This window comes from Mercenaria mercenaria, unplaced genomic scaffold, assembly GCF_021730395.1.
Source record: "Mercenaria mercenaria strain notata unplaced genomic scaffold, MADL_Memer_1 contig_4754, whole genome shotgun sequence".
Classification (NCBI taxonomy): Eukaryota; Metazoa; Mollusca; class Bivalvia; order Venerida; family Veneridae; genus Mercenaria; species Mercenaria mercenaria.
In genome coordinates, this window is record NW_026463007.1 from 27,884 (window position 1) to 48,841 (window position 20,958).

General features: G+C 34.3%; 1 protein-coding gene across 1 annotated transcript in view; it reads left to right on the plus strand.

The window, feature by feature from the left end:
- The window catches only part of LOC128554148 (uncharacterized), a gene marked incomplete at its 3' end in the record, with an annotated part of 28,500 nt that overhangs the window by 5,755 nt on the left and 1,787 nt on the right, over positions 1–20,958 (plus strand). The window contains exons 4-6 of the mRNA XM_053535396.1: positions 523–678; positions 16,471–16,656; positions 19,304–19,417. Of these exons, the coding sequence (XP_053391371.1) occupies positions 523–678; positions 16,471–16,656; positions 19,304–19,417 (456 nt within the window). The remainder of the gene's footprint in view (positions 1–522; positions 679–16,470; positions 16,657–19,303; positions 19,418–20,958) is intronic.

The following is a 20,958-nucleotide window of genomic DNA, read 5'->3' on the forward strand; positions in this document are numbered from 1 at the left end:
TTAATGCTATAAGGAAATGTCACCCTGCAAGTTTCGGTTAGATTGTATATGTAAGATAAGACTTAAGCTCCTTTTATATTTTCATAAAATTATAAAATGACTCCACATGCTCGCTTTGATTTTCTTAAATTTTAATAAAATAGTCACAAACTAGTTTCGACGAGAATGGCTCATCACTGTGACTAAATATATAGCAATATATCGTGTTTTATTATATTTTCTGACCGTCCAGAGTAATATCTCAGACATGGTAATAACGATTTCAATAAAACAGTAGTTTTATTTAGATGGGTTGAGGACGAAAAAAGTATGGCCCTTTGCAATTATATATAGTAATAACACAATAGTACAATAATAATTTCTTGTCCTTACAGTGTCAACTATTAACTTTTAAGCAAGTCTTTGTTGAACCAGCCGTTAGTTTTATAAACGTCCTTCTGGAGTCATTTGTTAATATTATTTTTTTTCTGTTTAATTTTTGAATGAATAAGTAAATTTATTTAACAAGCATATTACTTTCAGATATGCCTTAGTAGAAATGCCTGGTTGCAGTCGTCCAACAACAAAGCATCAAAAGAAGATACAGAAGCATCGTTACAGTGCTTTTTGAACCTGCTCAAAAACTTTGAAGATTCCAATTTTTACCAGTGCTCAGATGCAATAGCAGATTTACAGCAAGTAAGATATCAAATACGCTATAATGCTGTATAGTCGCTTCTCCATTTAAAGTTCTGTTTAATTGTGCAAACCAAATTTTTAATTTCTAGACATTTAGTTCATTTAAATTTGATGACATCTCCTGATCGTTTAAACGAACCGAAACACTTTTGAATATTTAGGCAGATTTAGAAAGTTTACTGAGTTGGTTATCGGTACATTAGTTAGTAGAGACCCTACTGGTTGGAAATAGTTTCCAGACAGGACCAGTTTCCGGACACATTCATGTTATTCATGTAAGTGTTTCATCGAAATCATTTAGATAGTTGTTCTTCATGTCTACAACAAATCACTTTATTACAAGAGTGTATAATGTTAGGTTTTATGATGATAACTCACCTGTGTTTACAAAACAACTTTCTGTCTAAACTGGGCATGGAAATAGCACTGCGCATGCGCAGTAGTTCACACTTGCCGAGGTATCAAATGGGATAGAAATAATTAAATTTGTCTGTTGATAACATGTGCTACTTTTAGTTCACGGTAATAGTTATATAAAATGCAGGGCTGTCGATTTTTGCACTAATTTTATTCTATATCTGTTGGAATTATCAAGAATTCGTGTTAGACGAAATTCGAGTTTTTATAGTCAACATCGGTTTGCTTTCGTAGCTGTTGTTGAACGTCGGGTTATGTTTCGAGTGCATTTTTGAAGAGATGAATGATAAAGAAATGTGTAAAAGTAGTTTAATTACTTATTTCGGTATCAAATTAACAGCAAAACAGCGTCAAAATATTTGTCCGGCTAGTGGTTTACCTCACAGGGAAAATAACTTCTTTTAGTGACCCCATTTGAGACCCCATGGAACCTATATTTTACGTCACAACGAGATGCTGATTACAGCATCGGTTGCGGAAGGAGCTGAAGTTTGTGCAGTGTGGGCTTCATTTATGTCAAATATTCTTTTAGGGAATAATGGAACCAAAATATGAAAATGTGTCCGGAAAATGGTTCCCAACCAGTAAAGTCATTCTCCCTTAGTAAAGAAATCCTTGCCATTATATACTGAACAGCAGCAGAAACTATCCAGATGTACAAGTGGGGTATTTTTTTTTAAATAACTTAAATTTATAAATTTGACATGCTTTTTTTTCAAACCACATTACACTTGAAGAAATTCACGTGTTGATTTGAAAAAAAAATCGATGAACAGTAAACTCAGTAGTCTCACAATAGCCGTTTTGCACTGACTATATCTTCTGCGCATCTGTTGCATTGTAACATTCCAATTGCGCGCTCGTGCTGCATTTGATTCAGTCGTGTTATGCAACCAACAGTATTTTTTTTAACTTTATGCTGTTTTTCGAGTGATTCAATCATCAATGTTTGCAGTGACAATAAAATTTCACAAAGAAAATCGTATGTTACAAACGCCCGTGAATTTCGAGCAAAACGGCTATTGTGGGACTACTGACTTTACGGTTGATTATTTTTTAAAATTTACCACGTGAAGTTCTTCAAGTGTAAGTGATATGACAAAAACAGAAGATAATAGGTAAGGGCAGATTTCTTGGAAGCACAGAGCACCAAAACACAGCCCTAGAGCCACGCATTTACATAGTAGGCCCACAACAAAAAGAGGCTGTAATGGAAAAATATTTCAGACGGGTTGCTTCAAACATCCATCAAGTACATATTAATTTATGCTAAATATTGATGGAGGGGAGGGAAATGGTAAGGGGCGAAAAGGGGTGCGTGTGTGTGTGTGGGGGGGGGGGGGGGGGGGAGTAATCCGAAGGGGAAAGTTGAACAAGTCAAATTTATAAATTTAAGTTTTTTATTAAAAAAACGCGAGTTATACATATCGATAGTTTCTTTTGCTGCTCGGTATAACATTTTAGCAGATTCTTTATTGACTGACAGTGAATGCTCAATAATTTGATTTTATTGGCACTCAATAAAATGGGATAAAGAAATAAAGGTAAGTTAGATATTACATTTCTACAATTTATTTATTTTTAAGTTTTATATTTGACGCGTCTAAGCAATAGCACCGTAAGTAAGGTAGTTATCACAGTATTGCATTTGTTCAATAACAAAAGTATCTTTAAAAATACTCGGCACAATTGGAAGCATATAAATATATTTCGTTGTGCACATGTACAAAGACACTTTTTACAAAAAGTATCTGAATAAATAAATATATATTGCCCTCTGTCCACGCACGTTTAAATATTTCAAAATTTGTGTTTGAAACCACAACTTCGGTGTATTAAGATTTGCAAAAACTGTTTTTAGGGTTTTTTAGTTTTATTTATAATCCATGGCATATAGATAAAACAAATGAAAATACATGTCTGACTAAGAAAAATGAATTGGACCAACCACACTAAAATGACCCAAAGATGAAAGGAGACAACTCAAAAACTACTAATACGAAAATGATGACAGAGTATATTCCCCCAAATAGTATTGAAACATAATCCAGCGGCTTGGAAATACAGAATTAAACACTTAATGTTCTCTTTTATACCACATATGAATCAACTAAATAACGGAGGTTCCAAAAAAATTTTAGATGTTACACCAGAAACCAAAGATATTTAACTTCTAAATTATCATAATGTTCAACTTTATTTCCAAAATTGAAGCATGTTAAGGACTATGTTATTTTGAAAATGAAAAAATCCTATGTAAAAATGGGATTGTCGTAACAACACGAAAAATGCGCGGGGATCAAAGAGAAACTAATAATAATAAAAAATGGATCTCCGAATAAATTATAAAGTATCAATGACACTCAAAAACATGTCCCAACAGTGCATTAGAAGAAAATGCATAGGAATTTTCGGGGTAAGTATTTGGAACCGTAAGTCTCTCATATATATACAATTATAATATTCTTCAATCAAGGATATGTCAGTGTAATGAGCTGAGCGTTAGTTTTCTAAGAAAACGTCGTTAAACTGTGTTACACGAATCACACGTGCACCGCTCTTTTACAAAAATATGTCCGCCATGTTTTCATCAGTGAACGAAATAAAAGGAGTATTTTACCTTAAATTTCCTTATTGTTGAGTACGATTGACTTTCTAATCTAAATAAAGAATCACTTTTTTATAACATCCCACTGTCCGATCTTTCTGATCACTTAACGATCATTCACAATTACAAAATAAACCAACGTGTCATCAAAATTATCACTTTACACGGCTTCAGGACATCACGGCCTACTAACATTAAATTTGTAATCATGCGCCATCAAACAAATGATGAAAGATCGGGACTTTTTCAAAGATATGTTTTATTTCCTGTAATTTTCTGATATTCTAACCTTTAAACAATCGAACTGTATGCACAGAAATGACGAACAATTTATGCAATATAGCTTTTAGTTTAAATTTTGGACCTATCTTTTTCCAGCCCAACAACAGACATGTATATGTCACAAACCCGGGCTGTCCTCGAAATCAGTGTCAAAGGTTACTAGAACATAAATACAATAAATAAACAACCGCTTACTATATATGTTCTTGTTAGTCCTGTAAGATGAAATGGCCCGTTTTATACATTCATATATATTCCGTATCGGGAACATTGACAATCACAAGTCGATCCTTACCACGAACACGAAAACAGTTACTTTTATGCCTTTGTTTACATTTCAAACATGACGATTCACATATTAGTTCAAGAACGTAAATTTCGTGCTTTCCGACCCACATGGTGTGTAAACTTTTGTAATTAAAAGTATGGTGTATTCGGCAAACCATTTGTAATTTCCGACGTGGTAAATGTCATTGAGAGTATCAGTTATGTTCACGAAATTTTATTGAATATTTATGTTTTATACTTGCAAAAGAAAACTTGATGGTCCATGGCCGCTGGCTTCGAATTCCTCGCCCATCACCGACGTGGGATCAAAAACTCACTTGAGGTGTAAAACTTTTCACATAAGGAAGCCATCCAATTGAGGTTAGTGTCTCGATCTAGGTACTAGTCTGAGCCCCAAAGAAATGTCTGGAGGAGCACCTGGAGCCTTTCCCACAACAAAACCTGGGAAAAGTTCATTGTGTCGTTTCGGTGTTACTCTCATCATACAAAATAAACATTGTTCCCGTTTTGTTTGTTTGTTTGTTTATATTTTATATAAATGAATATGCAAAAAGGGTTGGGTTTGTTTCAGTGTAACCTCAAAATATAATATTACAATTATATATCAACAGTGAACGCCACATGCATTATATTTTCACGAGGGGTTAATGCTTTAATCTTACACGTAAAACAAACATATTCCTAATGTATAAAAGGTAAAGGTAATATATATGTATAATTATGTGTGTGTACTCGTGGAATTAAATGTTAAGTGTAAAAAAGTATATATTCACAGTGCCAAATCATCCTTGCTAAATAATACGTACGATATGTTTGCTTTCTCACTGTCTAACATGTCCGAAATGATCTATTCGATTTTCATCATAGAGTTCTAGTTTATTTTTCACCTTAAATTAAAGCAAACGTGTTCAATATAATTATAAACTTAAACTTTGAAGTTTAGTAGGTTGTAGCATTCTCTAGGTCAAAGGTATTTTATTACCTTCTGTAGTCAGTTATTATCTATTGTAAAAAAAAATCTTTTTTATCCAAAGTGGAAAATTTCAGGTACTTGAAAATGCAGCTTTCTAAATGGTCAGTTAGAATTCTCGATGTCATTTGTCAGATATACCTTGTAAATAAATAATATTATTACAAAATTAATACTGCTATTTCTTTTGTTGCACTTTGCGGACTTATGATAAAGTTATATATATATATTTATCTGAGAGGTACAATCCCTGTAAATGAGCACTACGTAAGCGCTCAGGCCCTTCTCGCACACCATACCTATAGTTCGGACTTCTTTCATGTGTAAAGGCATGTGCACAAAAATGACAAATTTTGCCCAAAACCTGGTAAATTGTAATGTGTTTTTTAGAAAAGTAATAAACGGAGATAGAAAAATAGCTCTCAGCTCATTTACACGGATAATTTAGCTTTATTATGTATGTTATAGTTTTTCGCAGTTATGCACGATGACATAGAATACTTACCCCGAAAATTGTGACATGAACATACTGATAACTTTTCCCACTTTACTTTTTTAATTAAAGTAAGAGTTCAGCACTTCATGGTTTTGATGTATTGTCACATTGGAATAACGTTTGTTTTACAGTAACTTCGAAATTCCTCAGAAATAATATCATGTACCCCACCCACCTAATTCATAATTTCAAAATAGCATAGGCCTTAATACTATTTGTACATGTTTACAAATAAAGTAGTTTTTCGAATCATTAATACTAAAAAGTATTGAATCTGGAGAATGAGCTATTTAAAAATTGACATTAAAATTTTACAAAACAGTGCTAATTTAACAAGTAAACTTATCTTTACTATTCATGAGGTTAAGGTACTTCCGCCATCTTGAATTTAGAGTGACCTTCATTTGGAGTGTGAAAATATAGTGAACAAAAGCTTTCGAATGCAGCTATTCCATAGCACAAAACAGCTCAGTTTGCAAGTCCTGAACTAAAAGTATCTGTATAAAAAGCAATACTGAAATCTGGAAATAAACAAAGCAGATATTTTACCTGTATTTTTTCCAAATGTTTGGTTAGATTTATAAATCCATTCCAAATACTTTATTAAAAATTCATGAATGGCAAAAGTTAGTTCAAAGTTTCAATTAATGCATAGGAGAATTGTCTTACTGAATAGAACTAAACTCGTTACAAAATCTGTTTTCAAATCTGACCACTTCATGTATTAAAACGAAAATACATTTGTACATGTTGCTATTTTCAGCATACATAAAAGTAGTTTAATGTGCGGGCAATGATTTTTCTATGTATGGTGTACCAATCTGCCTAAAATTGTAAGACAAGTCTTAGACTTAACGTGAACAAGATTTGGCAACGATCCAAAATTCGTTTCAAGGATTGTACAAGTATAAGAAAGGTTTAATGTATTTTACTGGAATTTATGTACTTACGCGCTGCTTATCTCACCGAAAATTTGGTGGAAATGGAATTTTCGGTACTTTCTGCGGTAACTACCGAAATTACTTAACGTAACTTTCTCACACATACGTGATTGTATATTTATAAATTATATAAACAATCGAAATATTTCCTTTATCACGATATATGCAAATATATTTAGACAATCTTGAAACACTGGGCCACAGTATTTCCGCATACTGGTCCGGGACAAGTTAGATGTGTATAGTGATTCCTTATTAGATGTTTCATGCGTAGTAGATCTATCGATTTTTTATACAATATGAGAATTTATGCAGGATGTTTTTAAAAACACAGTGAGAATAAATCGCAGAAACAGTGTACAGCCAAATATGTTAGGGGGTAATACAATTTGTATACAATTGTAGATAACTACGAAACAAAGAAAATGCAATCGGTTGAACTTTTCGCGCGAAAACCTGATGATTAAAATCAGAAATATCTCAATGGTAACTTTTTGGTATCTTGGTTCTTCCTTAAAGAATGATATTTTTTCACACTTTCATAGACTTAATCTGATAATAAATGTGTATTGCAATTCCGGCATAGAAATGGACACTGACTTTGCATTACTGCTGTGCTGACAGCGGAAGCATCGGTCCAGTACTAAGACTGTCTACGAAACCAAGGATAACGAGTTCTTCATCTGAAAATTACGAACATTGGGATCAGTGTTCAGTATACGCCTGAAAATATTAGACTTGCTATTTGCTGATTGCACACTTGTTTCTATCGTCGTTGATATAAAGTAGACTTTGAAATATTCGTAAACATGCATAATGTCATAACCACTTCTTCAATGTATCTTCTCTAAAATTTACAGATACCTGGCTCAACTGAGACACCATACTTTTAAGTAAATTCAGTTTATTCACCACGAGGTTCAAAATGCACGGGAGTCTCGTGATAGTACATGCCTTTAATTTCACATGGTTGGTTGAAGTGTAAACAAATAGTTAAAATTGCTTCGTTTTATTTCTCATGGAAAGGATCGGACGGTTTTTGAGATTGGAATAATTACAGAACATATATGCATTTAAAGTTGAAAGTTGATTGTTTTCTACAGGACGTAAAACTGAATCAAGTAAGCACTTTCACTTTTTCAGCAATGTCCCTCAGGTGAACTTTGACATTGTTTACAAAGAGAAATCAGTTTTGTGTCATCTTGAAATGCGTTGTTCGGCTGAAACGTATAGTTCCCGGAAAAGTTCTAAAATGGTTTATTTTTGGGATTTATTTTTTTTATAAATTCAACACAATGTGCAATATTTCCAATTTTTGAAAATGATTGAAATCGAACTTTATTTTACAAAAAGTTCAGATCTTTCATTAATATTTTGCCAGCGGATGCTTACAAATTTTAAGTGAAATGGCTTTCTTGTCCAAGAGAGGTGTGTAAAGCGAAAAACTATCATTACACATTGCGTTTATTCTTTAAAGAGAATTCCTATAGTTTTTTTCCTTTCATAGAATTTTTTTAAATTCACATATATGATAGGAAAATTTGTGCTGAAAACAATGAACAAATAAAAACAATGGGTAACCAGGCTTGTTTTTGTGAAAAATTGTTTTGAACACACCCACTGTTGCTGAAACTGCCAGCGATTTTTCAACATTTTCATAAGTTTCTGCTTTTTTATAAATACCAACCAAAATATACATCAAGACAGCACAATAAGGTTTATTCTTATTACAGATTTCATTATATACTTATTTGATATCATAGTCATATTTGTAATACTATATCCTTACAATAATGGGTACAAATGAATAAAAATTGTTTCATATTCACTTTTGTGAACTTTTTTTCAATGAAAAATACGCATAGTGAAGAATATCTTTTTAAATTTTGAAAAAAAAAAACTGTTTCATAGAATTTTTTCCTTTTTTTCGTGTGTATAAATAATTGTATTGTGAGCATAAAATGGCTAAAAATGTATGGGTCACCAGGCTAAATTTTATGTTAAGACCGCTTGAATACAACACCTGTTCGGGCGAAAAATGGCGCGAACCTGACCAAATTGATTACATGTATATCTGCTAGAAGTTAAAAAAAAGTTTTAAAAATTCTTAATTCTTTCTATAATTGAATACTAAATAATCTAAAATGTGATACTGTCTTATCAGTACTAAGTCAGTTGTCTTACATTATATTAACAACACTGTCTTTGTATTAAAATGCGACGTGAAAACACAACCACAAAAATGGCAAGATACCTGTCAGGCATGATACTTGTCAATACAACATAAACCAGTATCAACATTTGATTACTGATAAAACTTATCAAAAATGTTATTTCATTCAAGATTCCTCATATTTAAGATTGTCTGTCACATGTTTCAACAAATGTTGACTTCAGTTCAGTTTTCCATAGAATGTGTCGGCTGCGCAGAAAGATGCGCATAAAAAACTATAGGAATTCCCTTTAAATGTAAAGGATCGGTAACAGTTGAAGGAGATCGGACAGTGCAAAACTATACTAAATGGATATCTCTAACCACGAATAAGGAGACATATATATTTATGTCTCCCCCCAGAAGGGGGGGGGGGGGGGGGGGGGGAGACATATTGTTTTTGCCCTGTCTGTCCGTCCGTCTGTACGTCACACTTCATTTCCGAGCAATAACTGAAGAACCATTTGACCTAGAACCTTCAAACTTCATAGGTTGGTAGGGCTTATGGAGGAGACGACCCTTATTGTTTTTGGGGTCACTCCGTCAAAGGTCAAGGTCACAGGGGCCTGAATATGGAAAACCATTTCCGATCAATAACTCGAGAACCACTTAATCCAGAATGTTGAAACTTCAAGGAATGATTGGTCATGCAGAGTAGATGACTCCTATTGATTTTGGGGTCACTACGTCGAAGGTCAAGGTCACAGGGGCCTGAACATGGAAAACCATTTCCGATCAATAACTTGAGAACGACTTGACCCAGAATGTTGAAACTTAAAAGGATGATTGGTCATGCAGAGTAGATGAACCCTATCGATTTTGGGGTCACTCTGTTAAAGGTCAAGGTCACAGGGGCCTGAACATCGAAAACCATTTCCGATCAATAACTTGAGAACCTCTCGACCCAGAATGTTGAAACTTCATAGGATGATTGTTCCTGCAGAGTAAATGACCCCTATTTGTTTTTGGGGTCACTCCGTTAAAGGTCAAGATCACAGGGGCCTGGACATTGATAACCATTTCCGATTAATAATTTGAGAACCTCTTGACCCAGAATGTTGAAACTTCATAGGATGATTGAACATGCAGAGTAGATGACCTCTATCGACTTTGGGGTCACTCTGTTAAAGGTCAAGGTCACAGGAACCTGAACATGGAAAACACTTTCCGATCAGTAACTTGAGAACCACTTGACCAAGAATGTTGAAACTTCATAGGATGATTGAACATGCAAAGTAGATGACCCCTGTTGATTTTTGGGTCAGTCTATTAAAGGTCAAGGTCACAGGGGCCTGGTCATGTAAAATCATTTCCGAAAAATAACTTGAGAACCACTTGACCTAGAATGTTGAAACTTAATAGGAAGATTGGACATGCAAAGTAGATGACCGCTATTAATTTTGGGGTCACTTGATCAAAGGTCAAGGTCAAAGGAGCCTAAACAGTGACTTGAGAACCACTAGGCCACGAGTGTTGAAACTTAGCGGGGTGACTGGACATGCCAAGTAGATGATCCCTATTGCAGCCAACCATCAGTGTCTCTTTGACTTTCGCTCCTGACCCCTATTGACTTCTTGCCTATAGGACTTTGCATTGTGGGAGACATGCGCTTTTTTACAAAAGCAATTTCTAGTTCAGTAAGGGAATCTGAGGTTAAAGAACAATCATTTATTTTATGCTAACTAATGAAATACTGTATTCTGTCAGTTAAATATGTTCATATCTCATCGCTCACACTGTGAAAATATGAAATCTATATTTTCACACTGTGAGAGATATGAGCTCCGCCCCCTCATACATTGTGTATGAATTTTAAATTATTTGCTTAAAACAGGATGAAAATCATAGTCGCACTTTGTTCTTTATAATATATTTCTCGATTCAAATTATTTTACTTAAAGAGAATTCCATACCGTTATGCAGCAAAATATAAAACAAAATGGAACTTTATGTTGCATGCGTCTTTATAACGTCACAGCACGTCTGACGTCATGTCTGTTTACGCGCGTCTGTTTCCCGCGCTGAGATTAAAACAGTTGCAAAATGCATTTCTCAATGTAAGTGAGCATAAAATAAAAAGAAAATGTGTTTGTTTTTCGTGAATATGGAATATATCTCACCTCGAAGTGAGAAAATTTTCACATTTTCTCACTTCTCAGTGAGATATATACCATATTCACTCAAAACAAACAAATATCCTCTATATATTTAATTCCTTGAAATAAACATGGCGGCGAAATATTTGAGAAAAAGTGTGCACGTGGTTTGCGCATTAGAATGTTTAACGACATTTTCTTGAAAAAGTAACGCTCGTGTGCACTGTTTTGGCATTTAATTTAAAAATAAGTATTTTATAGCAATTTAGGTTGCTTACGATACCAAAATTTTGCACCAAAAATGTTCACTCATTTTCTTCCAAAGCCCTGTGGAGATAGGGTTCAGCGTAGCTTCCATGCTCGCAAGTTTACCCACAGATATATCTTTTCAACTTTTATCATATATTTTTTGTATCCTTGCATTTCGAAAGCTGTTTTGAGGATTCTGTTTTTTACATGAATTTCTAATTTCAATTTGCGGAAGTACCTTAACAAGTTGATAAATATTAGAACGAGTAGTAAAAGTATTGGGAATAAACTTCTTTCTATTGTTATGATGAAGAAATTCCATACTCAGAGCAAACTTTTACCTAGTGTAATTTTCGGCAGTGTCTCACTGCCTTCTTCAGCACTGACTGACCGGTGTTATTTTAGGTCACGTGACGTAGGAAGGTCACGTGATCGGACGAGAGGTCCGTAGACGTCACGTGACCTATCATAACACCGGTCAGTCAGTGCTGAAGAAGGCAGTGAGACACTGCCGAAAATTACACTAGGTAAAAGTTTGCTCGGAGTATGGAATTTCTTCATCATAATGTTAAATCCAGAGCATGGGAACAACATCATCAGTTGTTCTTTCTAATGGATTTGAAGTTACTACATTCCAGAAGATAATGAAATTCATCACCTAGTACATGCTTCGGACAGAGGTGGTAGACCCTTTGACTGCGCTCTATATGCAAGTGTCTACCTTTTTCTTTTGGCAACAAATTGTTCATAGTTCTAAATTTACACATAGAGTTACTCAGATCTGAATGAAATATATCAAGATACTCCTCAAAACCACGAGAGACATGATCAACCTCCCTATTAAGTTTAGTGATCCTAGGCCCAAGCGTGCTCAAGGTATCATCTAGAAAGGGTTTAACTGTTCTGGGCCAATGTGACCTTGATCTTTAGCCTACATACCTGAAAATAAATAGGGGTCATCTACAGGTCAAGACCAACCTCCCTATCAAGTTTCATGATCCTAGGCCCAAGCGTTCTCAAGTTATTGTCTGGAAATGGTTAAAATGTTCCGGATTACTGTAACCTTGACCTTTGACCTACTGACCTTCAAATCAATAGCGTTCATCTGCTGGTAATGATGAACCTCTCTATCATCTTTCATGACCCTTGGCCCAAGTTATCGTCCAGAAACCGTTTAAGTGTTCAGGGTCACTGTGACCTTGACCTTTGACATACAGATCTCAAAATCAATAGGGGTTATCTGCAGGTGATGATCAGCCTTCCTATGAACTTTCATGATCCTAGACCCAAGCGCTCTTGAGTTATGGCCCAGAAACCGTTTTACTGTTCCTGGTCACTGTGACCTTGAACTTTGACCTACTGACCTCAAAATCAATAGGGGTCATCTGCTGGTCATGATCAACCTCCCTATTAACTTTCACGACCCTAGGCCCAAGCAATCTTAAGTATCATCCGGAAACCGTTTAACTGTTCCGGGTCACTGTGACCTTGACCTTTGACATACAGATCTCAAAATCAATAGGGTCATCTGCAGGTGATGATCAACCTTCCTATGAACTTTCATGATCCTAGGCCCAAGCCTTCTTGAGTTATCATCCGGAAACGGATTGGTCTACATACAGACCGACCGACCGACCTCTGTAAAACAATATACCACTCCTTCTTCGAAGAGGGGTGGGGGGGGGGGGCATAATTAGAAAGAATGCCCGAATTCGAAAAGTCATCAACATACTGTTTACCATTATACATTAATCTAAATGCCCCTTTGTTACGTTTAGCCTTACGAAATATAACTATTTAAGTTTTAGCTTCATTAACATGTAAATCGCATAACTCACAGTATTCAAACATAGCTTCTAAAGCTTTCTGCCAATCTGTCTGACTTTCTGCCAGTAAAACAGTGTCATCCGCGTATTGTAACAAAAAAAAAATAGTCTTCAAAAGTTGCTATAGACATTTTTACTAAACCTTCATATTTTGCAGATATAAACTGAGTTGAATCAACTCAAAAATATCGACAATAACACAGGTGACAAATATTCGCCGTGACGGACTCCAGTGTGACTAATGAAAAAAAACTTGACAAGTCATTATTAACCGTAACACAGGAGTTAGCTTTACTATACATATTACAAATTACTTTCAAACATTTACCATCAATATTATGCATTAACAACTTTTGCCAGAGATGCAATCGGTTAACAGTGTCAAAAGCTTTTTTTATAATCATCAAAGGCACAAAACAATTTCTTATTTAAACTCAAATAAGAATCAACCAAAAGTGTAAATGAAAAATATGGTCAATTGTGCTATACTGTTTTCGAAAACCAGCCGGTTCTTCATTTAGTAAATTATGAATTTCAAGAAAATTATCAAGACTTGTATGTAACACATTGGTAAACAATTTACCCAGACAACTAAGAATAGTAATACCTCCATTTCTGATCAGTAAACCTGTTGACTTACATAAATCAAGCAATCTGTGTCCATAATTATTTACATGATTGCATTCTTCTGAATGTCGTTCTAATGGAATACAAAGATTAGACAGATTAGGAATAGACAGATTGTAGTCAGTAATATCATCAAGATTGGATTCAGCGATATAACGATCAAATTCCACAAAGTATTTTAATTTACCAGTTTTAGTATTAAATATCCGAACAAAACGAAAGATGCATCATTATATTGAGACACAATGTCTAAAATGTTGCTTTCTATTTTATCAAAAATATCTAACGAGCCATAATGAGAACCTTCAGGAGGTATATATATATTGCAAAATTGCAACTTGAGTCCTTAAACTTTTACCACAAACAATGTTCACTACTAATACTGAGTTCTTGAAAATGTTTGAACAAATCATTTTCTATAAAAATGCACGCACCACCCGATTTACTTTTAAAAACTTCTTTGTTTTTGCAAACGAAAGTATAACCGTTTATGATAGATTTTCAAAAGAGTCCAATTTTGTTTCAGCAAAATGGACAACATTATATTCTTTCACAAATGAAACAAAATCTGGATTAATAATTTTTGAACTTAACCCATAAATATTAACATAAGCAAACTTCAATATTTTTTCTTATCAAAAGAATAATAACTATACTCAAAAAGAGCAAAATTAAAATTTTTACTAGAAATATCACTACCATTAATATCTGAACTAGTGTCAACATCAGCGGAATGCTGTAAAGTCTCTCCATTTCAAACAACAACATTCTCCTCAGTCTCAGTCGACTCATTCTCCTTCTATACTTATATAAATATTCCAGTCCCAAACGTCCCAACATATCTTCTGTGATGTGTAACTACAACTGCTTAAATATGTCGTCTGGGGTGACAAAGTATAAGTTTGAGTTTTTATACGGGTACTGATCATTTCCATTACGGAGAAACACTTTCTTCGCGCCTGGAATTTGTGAAACGACAGATTTAAATTTGAGTCGCATAAGAGTGAGATCATCTGTGATGTAAACCTCCTGGTGCAACGTATTTCGCGAGAAATTCAAATATTTCTTATTTTCATAAATAGTTCTGACACTCTCGTGGAACGAATCGAACAATAATCTGCTTCTTTTTACCACTCTTTGGCTTTGTAAAATGACATGCACTTATATCGGATCTAATGAATGCGTCTAAAGCTGAAGCAGACTGGGATACTGGATTATCAAATAAGGATTGAGATCGTGTGTTATCAAACTCATTATCAAACTCATCATCACCAGCATCATGAGATGTAATATATAGCTGGCCATCCTTCCTGACTGGGACTGCAACCTTAGTAGTTTCATCAGTGCGATATTTTATTGCTTGCAGATTTGAGATCCATCATATGGTTAAGCAAGTCAATAACAAAATTCACAAGATCTCCAGATGGATTAAAGTTACCAATTCTAAAGTTCTCCCTTCTTGAATACTTCTTGAATATTGCTCTCTGTTATCCAAATTTATAATACATTGACAAAATATTACTTTTTACTTCTTGCAAGTCGCTATTCTCAATCATTGCCTCTAATGCATGTAAATATTAATCAAGCACCGCCGCCATAGATTGTGCAATCTGCGCAATTTCATCCTTACTCTTCTGTTGTTTCGGTGGAATGCTGACCAAAAAGACCACATAACAATTGTGTTCCTATTTAAATAAAGCTGATTGTACCGCATCTACAACTAGGAACGTCCATGCAAATGATCTTCACCAAAAATTATCACGCAAACACAATGATTCTTGCAATATTTCTGATTATTTTATTCAACTTTTCAGTATGGCTGACAGGAAGTGTTTTTTTTTTCTTTTTTAAATTCTCTGTCATTTGTGGTATAGAAAATTTTTGCGTTAAAATTGTTCTCTTCAATAAATGAACTGTGAAAATTGACAAACATAAATTCTTATACGAACGAAATATCCGTAGCTTTAAAGGACTTCGATAATGCAAAAATCACACTGGCATATTGATTTCAAATGTTAATTCAATTATATGCATAGATGAATGTGTTTTATGTTTTATTTTTTTTTTAAATGTCTGCTACATTTACTTACAAAAGATAGGGAGTGATTAAAAAAATGACTGAAGAAAATGTCCGGAAAATGATCGAAACAGATATAAATATAAAAACTGTTTGCAACTATTAGCAGTTAAGATGATATGATGTACTGACTGCTTCAAGTATTATGTAGGTTTTGATACACATATCAAAATCATATAATTTATAAAGCTTAACTTATATACTCAATTAAGTTTTCTTATTTAAAGCTAGGTGATACCTAATACAAATATTGTCAATGCCAGCAAACATAAGGAACGAGATATGAAATGTGCCATTTGGAAAATATTAATAAGATGGTCATCGTTTATTGTTGTTGTTTTTTTAAATGTTCAAAAGTTATAAATATGAGTATCAAATGATGGAAAAAAATGTGTCGGCACATTTTCTATGATACTTACTTTTTTGATTGTAGCACACATATATATATATAAAAGTTATAATATTTAGATAACCACTCATGTTGCTCTTTACCGAAATAATTACAAGTCTCTGTGATTGTCATTATAGGATATTCCAGAAGATGTCGAAGTGATACAATCAAGTAAATGGATGGTATATGAACTAAAGAACAGCTTGATAATTTAACACTTTTCTCTATGACAAGTAACAGAATCACTCCGTAGCAGAATAGCAATGTAAATGGCTCAGTTGAATATCATCTGTATATTTTTTTTTTGTTTAGCTCGTAAACACAGACCTATGCTGTGAATACAAGGGGACAGAATATATGGATTTGGTAAAAATGACCTTAGAAATGAAGGTAACCGCACTTTCCTTTGACATATCCATTGGTAAAATTGCTGACGCAGAGAATATCTGTTTAGATACATTGATGAAGGACACAAAGAATCTGCTAGAGCTTGTTGAGGTATATACTGAATTCCAATTCTTTTTTCTGGATATCTTCGTAACAAAATAGGTTATTTTCACTAAATATTAAATTTTGTATTTTCCAATCTACCTGAAATATTACAAAATTCACTAGTAGTGAAAAAAGGGAAATCTGGACATACTATTTTTAAAAGTGATCGTTCAATCTTATCGTAACAGTTGGAAGTAAATTACCTGAGCTGGGACAATCAAGTCAAATAATGAGTGCGTCAGCGTGCCGGTCGCTATGTGATATAAGACAAACAAATAAAGTACAGAGGTAGTATCGGTCAGGGATGCCACCATATACTTGCAATTGATTTGAATAACTTTAGTTCACCTGTTGCGATAGCGTATTATCGAGCATTGTTTCCTAGCAACAAGTTGTGTCGTTGTGTATGGGGGTCAGTACCTGGTGTAAATAGATGTAGTATCATACTTTATTCCCGAAAAGAAAACTTTTTTTTTCTTTAACAAGAATTGTTTTGCCTCGGCCTGGTGGCATAGAAGCTCACTTTCCATATGCTTTATCATGCCCAGCATTGTTGCAAAGATCTGTTTATATAGTACATAAGAGTCTCTACTGTCTATCTGTGGGCTGAAATTTCACATGTCCCATCAATTAGCCACGCTGAATTTTAATTGTTATTTTGTCAAAAAAGTATTTGTCTTGTCATTCCGTGATCGCAGGACATATTTAAAATGGGTTCTTTCAGACCGTAAAAAAGGTGTTCGATCTCATCGATCATGGTGTCTATTTTGACGATATCATACTCTAGCATGTGAAAGAGCCAAGTCATTCGAAGTAGTATATGGCTACGTGATATATCTAGTCCATAAGGAAAAAGTGGAATGTTGATGTACCAACCAGGAGATAGATACTTGTCCAATTCCGACAGGGATTAAGAACAAAATGAAGGAACTTTGATATTGGCCTTGTTTAAAACATAAAAGAAGTTTAAAAACATCCCCATAATTTCCATTCGAGTTCCCTGTTCGCTGTTGCTTTCATCATAAATAGTAAATGATGGCAGGTGCGTTTGTCAGCCTGTCAGTCCGTCATATATCATAACTGAAACATAGCTTAGAACCATTCAAAGTATTGACTTCAAACGCATAGGTAGGTGACAGTGAGACGATGTGCCGAGCGCATAAACAGAATCAATAGGTCAAAGGGTAAAGTCACAAATTAAGGACCAAGATAAATACGTCATATTTCATGTCCGTATCAAAACTTCTTAAAGGTTTTGACTTGAAAGTTGCAAAATGGGAAGGTTGCGATGAGACGACATTCAGAGTGCAAAGGCATATTACTCCCTCATCCATCCTCTATTCATTATTTTTTGTACTTCAGTATCCCGTCACCATCCTACCACACTGCCACATCCCCAACCTCCATACACACAGCTTTTTTTCATAAAGTAACTAACCTGTGCACATATCATACTGGCCACAAGATGTACTGAATTGAATGTAATATTTGTCTTAAGGTTTAACTACGAAGATTCATGACTATGAGACCGGTACTTCTAGACAAATAGTGCGTTTGTAAGAATATACATTGTATTTCAGTAAGCAATGTCAAACGATTAATTCTAACACGACCACCGAATAACCTACATACATTTTGAGCAAAATCTATCTTTATTCTGCAGTAAACGACGTCATCCGATCCAGGTGCGTAGCACGGTCGTAAAAAGTAGTTACAATTTTTCAACGCTGTTGAAACTAGTATGTCGTGTTAGAATCGAAATAACAAGTTCCCAAGTGTGATTTATCGTAGATTAACCCGAGTTTTTCGTTCTTATGCGAAACTATATATCACTCAGGCCTACGGCCTTCGTGTTATATTTTTACGCATAAGAACTCAAAACACGGGTTATTCTACGATAAACCACACTTGGGAACTTATTATTTCTTAAGTAATTTCTTTATAGAAGCATCAATTGCTTCGGCAATATCGTTTAATGTCCGTACAGGTACTCCGCTTACTATTTCGCATAGATGTGACTTTATTAGAGTTGTAATAATTAGGAACGCACAAGTCCGTTTCCTGATTGAAATATTGTAACTTCATGCTCTCTTAATATCAAACACCCTAACTGAAAATTATTTCGTTTTGCCGAAACTGTTGATAAAACGTTAGAAGCAAATAATGCGACCGAAAAAATTAACAGAGGTAATGAAATGTGCATCATCCCTCATACCCCCTAGCATCGACTTAAACGGAATTCTGCTAAAATATCATCGGAATTGGAATCCATGATCTCAAGGGACCATAAAAATAACATGTTACAGCCGCCACGTATTTCGTAAAGACTTGCCGCGATAGCTAATTAAATATGTAACACGATCCCTTAGAAGCATAGACCACAGTTTAAATTTTTAGAACCTGTGTACATGCATAAAGGCACGTAGTTAAATACGCATCAACTAGTATATGTCATCATTGTAAATTATTACAAATAAAAATTGAAATTATTAAGAAACGTCTGTGTAACAAGTCTATTTATAGTTAACGATGTTAAACGAAGGGCAGTCTTAAAAACATCCTGAAGAGAGTTTACAGTAGAAACTGAATGTTGATATGGTGTTGATGTAAATTTGAAGTAATAAAACAATCATTGCAATGTTATTATGAAAAGGAACTGATATCAGAAGAAGAGTCAGATGAAGTGACCACATTAAAGTCTGAAAATGAAAGTCTCAAAAGCGAAGTGATGCGTCTGCAGAGAGAAACTGAACTGCTGAAAAAACAGGTGAATATAATATAATAATAAGCGATAATATATCGAACACGTGTATCACATATAAGTGCTTTAAAGAATAATTTATTTGCCAAGATGATACACTATCTTCTTTACAATCGAAACTGAAGTTTGTTATGGAGCTGGGTTCGAGTTTTCAAAAACCTGATCTGAATGGCCCAGAATATTTAACATTACTGAAACCTTTTAAGGCAGTTCAAAATTTTCACAAAGATTTTGATCAGATTGTGGGTCAGTGTGCTTGCGCAGTGACAGAAGAACTTAAAAGGGTACATTTATGTGACAGGGATCAGTTTCGTATTGTGGCCCGGGTACCTTTTCTTCGAATGAAATTGGTAGCCTATACATTCAACTGTTTTCTTTTTTGTGATGTATTCCAGCAGACGAGTGATTGTTGTGTAAAATAAATGTATACTTGAATCAGTTTTCCTTGCTCCGTGTAGACGGTAGGGTCTAAAATCTTACCAGAGGTAACAGAAGTCGGATGAAACGGAAACGATCATCCACCCATCGAGATTCAGATGGGAAATTCCAAACAATGTCTTAAAATCAATTTTGCATTGGAAAAAAGGTAAACGATTATGGGACACTTTTCTTACCACAAATATTTTCGTCAGGTTACATGCTTTGAAAATATACATATCTTTTAGGTCTTTTTATGCAGAAAATACGGGACAGGTCGCACATGGTATGCATTTTTTTGGCCATTTTTATCACAAAATTTAGCGTCCTAAAACTGAAGTTTTAATCTTTTTTATCGTAAAAACAATTGAATCAGCTGATGAAGTGCTAAGAATTTGCAGTACATCTGCTCTTCGACCTGCTGACATTTCTCAATTTTATCTTTTCTTGATTTTTCTCGCTCAGGTATCAACGCATATATGTGGATTTTTTTTAAATTTACGGTCCCGTGCCACCTTTAAGGAAACACAACCAAATATAATGTAATGAAGTTGAAAATAAAAATTTGATACAGTGAGTCAACTATCCAATTCACATGTTGTTACTATTCTGATATTCTCTACAAACCTGAGAGTTTTTAACCAGTAAAGTTTGGTCTGAGACTTTTTCCCATCTAAATAGATCTTCGAAAAACATAGTTTGTTATTTTGTTAACTTATATTTTTCTAAATTTAAAAACTCTATGTATAGAGTTACGTTTTAGCTAAAATTTGTTAAAGCTCTTTTTAGGAAATGGAAATAGCTAATAGTTGATCGAAAATTATACTTGTTGTTTTTTGAGAAGAAAAAGGCTATTTTCCTATGCTAATAATAAGACACACAAATAGGGAAGGATCGCGCAGGATACTGTTTTGTATGCTAAATATAGAAAAGCAAATATGGAAAGGTCGCGCGGGAATGGTCGTGCAAGATATTGTTTTGTTCGCTAAAGCAAATTTGGAAAGGACTCGCGCAGGATTATTTCGCGCAGGTCATTTGAGGTCTTTGTTCTATTTGTAATTCCAAGCATCCAGCATTGCGGTTTCTTCAAAAATTAAGATAAGCTATCAGATTTCATGAATGTAGTGCCA